The following is a 10,527-nucleotide window of genomic DNA, read 5'->3' as shown; positions in this document are numbered from 1 at the left end:
GAGAGTGTGAGAAAAGAAAAGAGGGAAAGCGAGGAGTTTATATGGCGACAGAGGAGAGAGAGAGAGAGAGGAAAATGAGTGTGGAGTGGAAAATACGGAGAGGGGGCGGGGGAGGTGACCGGTAAACGCCGGTTACCCGGTGGATCCGAAGAACACGAGGAGAAGTATCTCGGTTGTTGGATTGGAGGGTTAACATTGGCCGTTTGATTCAGATCGGACGGTGGGGGTAAGAGAATAAAAAGAAAAAGGGTCATTAAACAACTGCTTGAACCTAAAATTGGAGGATACAATGAAGCATTTATTGGGTTCTAGATAAGCCTCAACTCTCGCAAACTGGAAAAATAATTGTAGTTGTAGCGACTAATCATAATTAGTTTAATTTCTATATATATATATATATAAAAGTTACGTAGCTCACGTGTACGAGGAAACTTCTATGTATGCAACAGTAATTTTACGTAGTATTTGTATTTGATGAATATAGTTGAGTCGTCTCAACAAATAATGGTCAGAGTAATTAAATGTATAATTTCGGTGGAGTATATGACACAGTTATTAAACTACTGTTTTACATAGTTGAAGATATTAGTATGTCTTAATAACTTTATAATAAAGTTGTTCTATAGCAACCAACCGTGCATGCAACTTGTTANGGCGATGGAGGAGATGAGCAAAAGAGAGAGAGAGAGAGAGAGAGAGGAGGAGAGTGTGAGAAAAGAAAAGAGGGAAAGCGAGGAGTTTATATGGCGACAGAGGAGAGAGAGAGAGAGAGGAAAATGAGTGTGGAGTGGAAAATACGGAGGGGGGGGAGGTGACCGGTAAACGCCGGTTACCCGGTGGATCCGAAGAACACGAGGAGAAGTATCTCGGTTGTTGGATTGGAGGGTTAACATTGGCCGTTTGATTCAGATCGGACGGTGGGGGTAAGAGAATAAAAAGAAAAAGGGTCATTAAACAACTGCTTGAACCTAAAATTGGAGGATACAATGAAGCATTTATTGGGTTCTAGATAAGCCTCAACTCTCGCAAACTGGAAAAATAATTGTAGTTGTAGCGACTAATCATAATTAGTTTAATTTCAATATATATATATATATATATATATATATATATATATATAATTATAAGTTACGTAGCTCACATGTACGAGGAAACTTCTATGTATGCAACAGTAATTTTACGTAGTATTTGTATTTGATGAATATAGTTGAGTCGTCTCAACAAATAATGGTCAGAGTAATTAAATGTATAATTTCGGTGGAGTATATGACACGGTTAAACTACTGTTTTACGTAGTTGAAGATATTAGTATGTCTTAATAACTTTATAATAAAGTTGTTCTATAGCAACGAACCGTGCATGCAACTTGTTACAGTAATATATAGTACTGATCAAATATTACCGGACAATAATAATTATATATTTTATTGTTGTAAACACACTTTGATTTAATTGTTCTAACGAAACATCTCAAATATTGTTAATATATCATTAAATCACTGTAGCGTGTTTAGTAATCTCATGATCATTTCATCATTTTAAGGTAAAATAATTGGTGTGTTATTGTTTTTTTCTTTCCCAATTTGGAGATGAGTGTGACATGGGGCTAATATTTAAAATATTGAGATTTGAGGGCTTGACCTGACTATTATAGGTGAAGTGGTCCATCAAATATGATCAAACGTGGCTTGCGTTTGAGGTTCGACGAGTTTAATAAAAGAAAAGTAATAATAAAAAAAATAAAAATAAAGCTTCTTTCCTTATCAATATTTGTCACAGGGCTATATTTTGAATCCGCGCCTATATATTACTTTTATCAACCTAAATTAATTAATAAAAGCATATATTAACTCAAATGTTATGAAATAGTACATAATTTCAACTAAATTAATTAATAATAAAGATGATTTCGACTCTAACGTTATGGAATAGTAGATAAGAACTATAGTCAGTAAGTTTTTTTTTTCTCCCAATTAATTACATGTGTAAATCAAGTCAAATAATTATCAAATTGGCAAGCTATAAGATGATCAAATGTGTAGCATTTAGAAAACCAAAATAGGATAAATAAAGTGAATTGAAATTATAAAATTAACATTGCTGGCGTTTTGCGGTACTTTTTTTTTCCTTAGTTTCAAGTGCTCTAAAAAAAAAGAAATTTCAGATATATATATATACTCTTGATCTTGATTATAAAATTCCTATCATCATTTTTTAAAGAATATTTATTTTTAGCCATTCATTTTTCTGTTCACTTGATGGATAAAAGAACAATATCAAAAGTGCGTGAAATTTGATTTCTAGGTAGTTTAAATAGTTTAGATCATATTTAACGAAGCCGATCGTCAATTTGGAAGCTCTATCATCGAAAACAAATCGGTAGTAAAACGGCTCGTTTACTACCGATAGTATTTTAGCTCAACTCTATATTATCTTACTTATTATCGCATTATCAAACACAATACTTTCACATCACTTTTACATTAACAACCCATCAAAATTTAACCAACTAAATTTGACCGTAAAATTTAGCTGCAACAATTCAGAAAGTCAGAAGTGCGACTTACCCTAAATTAAATGTCTACATAAATCATGAAAACTGCAGGACATCTTATACTGTAACATAACTATAAGAACCAAAAAAAAAAAAAATGAAGGGGAAAAAAAAATTTGAGGATCAGAAAATGGCTAAAGATGGAATCATCACATACTTACAGTGTTCAGCATGAACTGGATGGAAGTTTTCGATATCCTCTTTCTTTTGACAATGCCGCAGATGCCCTACGCTTTTCCGGCCTCATCCCTGTGAAGCGAAGTAGAAAAGGAAGGAGAAAAACAGATCAAACAATATCATCTGTCGAAGATTGCGCAGTTTCAGAGAACGACTACGCTGCGAAAAAGTCGTCAGGATCGAACTCAATCTCGCTTCACGGAGAGCCGCTCTGCAGAAGTCCGACAAAGTTGACATGAAAAGCAAGATTATTAATGTAAACAAAGCGCCGAGTAGAAAAAAGTTTGAGAAAAGTGATAAAGAGCAGCTCTGGTGGAGAGTCTCACTGATAAGTTCATATGTAACAATCATTGATGTTCCCCATAGTGACATGTTCAGAAAACGAGGTCCGAATCCTCGGTAGAAGCCTCTCCAGCCATCTTCCTCCAAGAGCAGCTTCGTCGTTTTCACGACCGACGGCCTCCCGGCGCCGTAGTTATCCATCACCTGTGATTTGGGAAGAAAAGAGAAAAGAGTGCATAGTGAGACGAAAAATTAGATTTTACGCAGATGAATGAATATTAAAGAGTATGTTTGTGAGTAACAGCAAAAACATTTGATTGAAGAATGAGTACTTAGATTAGTTCACCTGCAATCGTGTTTTGATCGTATCTATCGGAGTAGTGAGAATTGACGAACATGCGCCAGCAATAGTCCCCGCAGTCGCCTGAACTGTAACTAGCTCTAACTCAGACGGTTTCTCCTCCTTTTCGTTTCCATTTCCATTTCCATACCCCAAGCTCCTAAATTAATTAAAACAAAAAATAAGGAGCTAATCTTTTACCATCTCAAACATTCCTACAAGTAAAAGATACAGCACATTTTTTGCGAATTTCAACTTCGATAACAAGTGTAAGCACCTCCAGATTGCATGCTGAGCGGCACCGTATGCGCCCCACCAAAGTGCCGAGGCAGGTGACTGGGTCAATATTGTTAATCCAAAGCCTCTATATAAACCGCGAAAACCCTCCACCTTGAGCACTTTGTTGATAACATCAAATGGGCCGTTATATTTGGTCATTCCTGGTAGGCCTTGGACCATTAACCTCTGGCAAATCTACATTCGGAATATTTCAAAACACAAAATTATTAATGCTGTAATTTTTTTTTTTTTTTTTGAAGTTCGCATAATATCATCGACCAGTATTAGACATGTAGTGCCTACCTGACTTAGTTTCAGAACGAGTTACTCTACTCAGAGAAGCAGCCAGGCGTTTTGGCAAGTTTCTGCTTCTGCTACAGCAGGAAGCTATTTTAAAACACTCAACAAAAAAGCTCTCACTGCATTATCAGACTCTAGAATATAAATGAACCATACTGCTTGCTTTTGGAAAGGTTCATGAATATTCGAACGAGATACGAAAAGAAATAGAAAGAACATCATGCTTACCACATCTAAGGGCACAAAATATGTGCAGGAAATTATAGTTGACACCAAGCCGGCCACTCCATTAGCCACGGCAATTTGTGTTGCCTCATTAGTATCCGAACCTTCGGAGTATTTCATCATTATATCTTTTGATACTTCGAGCGCAGTGAGTGCCAATACCCGCCCTGGTAAGGCGCCGATAGCAGAGGTACCAAAACCTCTGAAAATGCCAGGTACACCATCTTGTTTAAGTATCTTTTTGAATACTGAGAAGCCATTCATATGAGAGAGCCCACCTCCGTCAACTTGCATTCTAGTTTTCACCACAGCTGTTGGATGTAATAAGCCTTGTTGGGCAGTAAAGAGGACTGCTCCGATGACATGGAATCTCGTCTTGTCCAACCTAAGAAAACCCAAAACCAGAAATAATAACATTTTATTAATAATTTGAAGCTCAACACCTCCAAATTGAACAAAACTAGTACTAATAAGGGCAATTTCCAGCTTCACCCTCTTAATTATTAAAATACTACATCACTATGTCACTTAGAGATTTGTGTTTTATACCAGAGATACCTGCCATAAATACAGATTCTTTTAATACACTTGTCGGAGGAGTATTTATTGTAGTTCGACAATAGTTATACAGGCATTTACCCCGGTTCTCGATAGGGGTCAACTTGATTTGGTTTTGGTGATTTCATTACTTTCAGCCAAACAAAGTTTCCTGCTTAAAAATTTGAAGAACTAAACCAAACCAGAAAGTTCTTGCATCATATTCAGCGAAACAAAGTCTAAATCAGTAGGGTCCCACGGTTTTTGTCTCCGAACCAAACAGAATCTAATTCAGTCAGGTCCTTCAATTTGGTCTTGAAGCCAAAATAAATCTAAATCAGTTAGGTCCTCAGTATGGCAGTCTTCCCTTCCAAGTTGGGTTTCTTCAGATATTAGATAGCAACAATCTATTCATTCGAAATAGCTTACGATATCAAGATGTAACTTAGTTAGCAATGCGTAACATACACGCATACGACCCACAAACATAGGCTTCAAAGCCAAACCACGTAAATTGCTAATGAGCTTTATCTCCTTCTCTCTTTTTACAAATCTTTCTAGAAACCTTTCTGAACTGAACCTCACACTCAATGAAGGCATGCGTCGTAACAATAATTTTCGGCCTAACAAACTAAGAAGTGCTTGGCCTTCATTGCTCTATTCACCTTTAATGAAGAACCATAAATTCTTTTTGTTCATATCTAGGGCTTGACCATTACATACTCGCACTACTTAGGACTCGTTTGGGATTGAGAGCCATCTAAAGCTATTAGTTAATATATGCTCCTCCATTTTCTGATCGGACTGCAAAAAATATATCGTAACTGACTCATCGCACCACATACGTGACATTACGTAAGAAAACAAACGGAGTATTTTTCATACTTTTTCATAGCACGTAACGTAATCTCATCAAAGTCCCACATAGAGCATTAGCACATCACAACAGAGATCTAATTAGCAGTTCAACTATTAAACAAATTCTTATTACACCTGCAGCAATTTGGACATGTTCATCAACCTAAGCCTCACAAGATGAAAAAACTTGATGCAGTTAATAAAGTAGCAAAAAAAAAAGCTTTTAAACCAATAATTTTCCATTTCACAAAAACAGGGGTTTCAAAAAAGCATTTCTTATATACTCGCAATAACATACGCGATCAACGCTTCTCCATAAACTTATTCACAAACCTATGTTCAAATTATAATACTAGGATTAAATACCTACAAAAATAAATGCCCGAAATCCACAATATCACCAACACGAGCGCTCAAATCGCACCAAGCGCCAAAACAGCCAAAACACATTTAATAAAATCGGATTGTTGAGCAAATTCAACTCTCCAATTGAACAAAAACCAGTAGATGATCAAATGACCCCGTAAAATGCCCTAAATCAACAGTTATCACCAACAACAAGAGCTCAAATCGCACCGAACCCCCCAAACAACCCAACCAATTTCAGAAAATCCGATTTGTAAGCAAATTCAAGCAAATTCAACTCTCCTAATCCCCAAAACCCAATTAAATGGGCAAAATAGACGGAAAAAATCGGGAAATTTTTTTTTTAAGAAAAAGAGAAGATCGAGGACCTGTCCCACTTGATGTTGGTCTCCGAGAGGGCGAGGTCGGCCGCCGCCGCCGCCGTCGCCGCCTCCGCCTCCACCGCCATCTCCGCCGCCGCCGCCACCGACGACGAGGAGGAGGGATCGAATTGAATACGCCCAAAAATGTCGGAGAGAGAGAGAGAGAGAGAGAGACTTTGATTATATCGGATGGTAAAAATGTAGGAAAACCCCCTTAACTATACTATAATCTGAAGCACACAACACTCTGAATACTAAATTTTAGAGAAAATTTCAAATACCACCCCTGTAGTTTCACATATTCTTACTTTTGTACCTTATAATTTAAAGTGTATTTATTTAGTACACTGTTATTTTCTTTATTATCTCTTCTGCTATTTTCTTTTTATTAAATCAGTTACGAAGTTAAAACTAAAAAGTATTAAAATGAATATTCGATAAACTTAGATAGAGTATCTAAAGTTTTTTATATAATTTAACGAAAAAAAAAATGAAACCACGATATACTAAATTGATACATTTTGACCTATAAGATTCTAAGATGAGAAAGTGTAAAATCACATAAGTGGTATTTGAAATTTACCCTAAATTTTATTATTAGCCCCTCTTTAACTTCTAATATTTTCAAATTTATTTATTTTGGTAAATCAAGTCGAAAAGTTTGTTCAATTTGGTTGAATATTTTAAAATTCCCTAGAAAATAAAGTAAAAGTTGAGGAGGCTACATCAGAATTTCGTAAACTTGAGGGATATTGCTGCATTTCTACAACTCGTGTCGTGACTCGTGAGGAGTCGGTCGTGACGTGACTCGGGAGAAGCTTCGAGTCGATCATTTTTTGACCCGAAATTTTTGTATCCGTCACGTGACTCATGCTTGCTGTGGGCGTGACACGTGGCAAAGCACGTGTCCGGGTTTTGATAATGGGTCGGGTATGGGACTACTTGTATTTTGGAGCCCAAACCCGGCCCAAATTCGTTAAGCCCACAAAAACTAAGCCATGGACCCGGCACTCACCCCACCACTATTCAAAATTTTTAAATTTATTTTAAAATTACTAAAATACCCTTGACTACTATGCAAAATTTTTAAATTTATTCTAAAATTATTAAAATACCATTCTAAACTCCAATTTTCAATATAAACCCAAAGATTTGGAGATATTTGAAGGAAGTTTTGAAAATCAATGAGGGCAATTTGGTCAACCAAAGATATATTAAATATTTTTGAAGTTTTAGGGGGTATATTAAATACTATCCAAAAAAAATTATTGGGCTCTCATGACGAAAGATATTAAAAAAAAAAAAATCCTGCTCGGCACGGTACGGCTCGGTGCGGTACCAAATTTGATCAAGTTTAGCTGTTACTAGCACTGGCAATACAGCTCGTTGTTTGTGAGTCAGCTCGTGGTCGGCTCAATATGAGTTTGAGACCGATCGCTTGTTTAATAAACGAGCCAAGCACGAGTTAGGATAAGCTTACTCGTGTTTGATTGGATATAGCTCGAATATAACCACGACTCGTTACGAGCTAGAGATCGATTGCTCGTTTAATAAACGAGTCGAATATGAGCTGGGGTTAGGTCGCTTGTATTCTGTTCCATATAACTAAATGTATATATAAATTTGTACTATTCGGATTTTAGGCCAACCCACATGTAAAGAGACCAACATTGTGAATTTAAATTATTAAATTAAGATTCTAGTTTTCTAATTTTCTTTCAACTTTTCACCTGGTAGTAGGACTGATAATCTGGCTTACTATTCGCGAGTCAGATCATGTTCAACTCGTCAATAAATAAGCCGAACGCAAGTTAAATTTTTTAACTCGATATTTTAATGAGCTTGCTTGTATTTGGCTCATTGACAGTCCTACTCGTTACTGAAATATCAAGCAAAGCACAACAAACTCGTGTTCGACTAAACATTCATTGGCTTCAACTCTGCTCGCTCATTTTAAATAAACACAAGCCAATCACGAGCTCACTTTTTTCGCTAAACATAAAAAAAAAAAAAAAAAAAAAAAAAAANTCTCAAAAAGAAAAAATTAAATCACCGAAATTCGTATATATATTAAAAATTTCTTTTTAAGCATTTTAGGTGCCATGACATTGTCAACCAATCTGTAATGACAAAGGCAAGGAATTAAACATCACATAAATTAATAGCAAATATTATAATTATTTACAAAAAACTTTCCTGTACACATATTGATTTGATTTGACGCAAAGGTATTGAGGATTGATGCACGTGTGGACCAAAATTAAGATAACAAGCTGTGTATATATGTTCATACTAAATATTTTTTAAGCCTTTGTTTGGTTGGAGGTTAAGGGGTAGAATAATCCCTTAACCCTCATGCTATCTTTAAACACCTTCAAAAATTGGTGGGGTTAGCTAATTCCATCTCAAATGGGCTATTGCGGATTAACTAACCCCACCTAACCTGACGAAATCCGAACCAAATATTATTTTCTATTCATAATAACCCACTATCCTTCTTATCCTACCTATTCTAACCAAACACTATTTTCCACTATCCTGAACTAACTCCAAACTCCAACCAAACACAAAAATACTCTAACCCGAGCTTAACCCTGAACTTAACCCTATCCCTGAAATAACTAGTTTTTTCTTAACCCCGAACCAAACGGTAGCTAAGATACTATATGGATTGGAATAGACAAATTAAAAAGATGAGATATTAAAATAAAAATTTTATATTTAGGAGTTCTTTGTGTTATCAACATAGTTTGCAAAAAATATCTACATATATAATACATCTTATTTAGATAGTTTATGAAATTATGAACGTGCTCACCTTGTTAAAAACCTTTCGCTTCTAGAAACTCCTTTTATCTTCATTTAAAATAAAAAAAAAAACATGTGTGTGTGCATATATATATATATATATATATAGAACGAGGCTGGGATACTATCAATAGTACTAAATTATTTGTGCTATTAGGTTTTCGGCCTTTGGATTAAAAAATATGTAGTTAGGATGATGTGAGCCCCTTAGGGTTGAGTGAGTTATTGATTTAATAGTATAATCTAACGGATAAAAATGATCAGGGTTAAATATAACAGCGGAAAACTCGATAGCACCAAGCCCTTGGTGCTATATCGATAGTATCCCAGCAGGACACTCTCTCTCTCTATATATATATAGAGAGAGAGAGAGAGAGGCTAGGACTACTATATTTTTATGAGTTTAAGTCCCTTTGTATTCATAAGTTTTCAGCCGTTCGATAAAAAGATGTGTTGTTAGGATGATAGTGGTCCCCGATTAGGTTAATAATTGTCCCCTAGGGTTGAATAGGTGATTGGTTGAATAGTATGATGATCTAACGGGTGAAACTGATCAAAAGAGTAGATCTAACGATCGAAACCTTATAAGTACAAAGAGACCTATACTTATAAAAGTATAGTAGTCGAACACACACACACACTCTCTCTCTCTATATATATATAACTTTCCATGTAATGGACCCCCAACTCACTATTTTCGAAGATAGGTAGGTAGTTGGATAGATTAGGAATGCCAACAGGTAGGTTTTAGGGCAATTTTTTTACAAACTTCGATAAGAAATTGAAGTTCAAAACCGCATCCGAATCTGACCCGATAAAAAAATTCAAACCCAAAACTAAATCCAAATAAAATAAAAATAAAAGTTTGTATACGAAACCGAAAAACCGAGACTGACTATTTGATATACAAATGTCATATTGAATTATTGTTCACCGGAAAGAAGAAAAAACAGAAATTTTATTGCTCAAGAATGAGCAAGTTACAAAGACTAGAGACTCAAGCTTTTGTTTTTTTTTTTTTTTGAGAGATAAGTAGTACGCTACCCGCTTCATTTATTTCATTTAGAAATAAACTTAGCTAGAAATGTAAATCAACTAGGATTCGAACTTACCGAGAGAGATCGAATTCCATACCTATCACACACAATAACAAATAAAGAAAATAATCATTACTTCCAAACAAGATCTCTGCTCTCACTCGCGGTCACAGCACAGGGTGGCCGATTACGCCGCCTGCCTCTCTTTCTAATTAATCATAACCAACTAGAGGATAGGAACGATGCAGTCCGAATCGGCCCAGGAGTAACGTCGCCGAACCGCAGTGTCTTAAGATGGTTAAGTTCACAATAAAAAAACGCTCGGCCAAATAGCTTGAGTCTATCGAACCGTCCCCAGAGCAACTGCAAATAATATAGTGGTTGTAATGACGAGACATAATT

General features: G+C 35.8%; 1 protein-coding gene across 1 annotated transcript; it reads right to left on the bottom strand.

Moving 5' to 3' along the window:
* On the bottom strand, positions 2,453–6,448 carry LOC109708392 (solute carrier family 25 member 44-like). The gene is made up of 6 exons (XM_020230111.1): positions 6,287–6,448; positions 4,161–4,542; positions 3,631–3,827; positions 3,360–3,513; positions 3,058–3,217; positions 2,453–2,942 (listed from the first exon to the last, which is right to left on the bottom strand). The coding sequence occupies exons 1-6, from the start codon at positions 6,364–6,366 to the stop codon at positions 2,917–2,919; spliced, it is 999 nt and encodes a 332-aa protein (XP_020085700.1). The 5' UTR covers positions 6,367–6,448; the 3' UTR covers positions 2,453–2,916.

Source organism: Ananas comosus, linkage group 4, assembly GCF_001540865.1.
Source record: "Ananas comosus cultivar F153 linkage group 4, ASM154086v1, whole genome shotgun sequence".
NCBI lineage: Eukaryota > Viridiplantae > Streptophyta > Magnoliopsida > Poales > Bromeliaceae > Ananas > Ananas comosus.
Note: the sequence above shows the minus strand (reverse complement) of the source record. Positions and strands in the feature narration are given on the sequence as shown.

What these genes read in the sequence shown, in the direction of transcription:
- LOC109708392 (XM_020230111.1), bottom strand. Translation starts at nt 6,366, where the DNA reads ATGGCGGTGGAGGCGGAGGCGGCGACGGCGGCGGCGGCGGCCGACCTC. An exon ending in ACCAACATCAAGTGGGACAG is followed by an intron (nt 4,543 to 6,286) that starts GTCCTCGATCTT and finishes GGGTTTTCTTAG; the next exon opens with GTTGGACAAGACGAGATTCC. An exon ending in GCTCAGCATGCAATCTGGAG is followed by an intron (nt 3,514 to 3,630) that starts GTGCTTACACTT and finishes TAATTAATTTAG; the next exon opens with GAGCTTGGGGTATGGAAATG.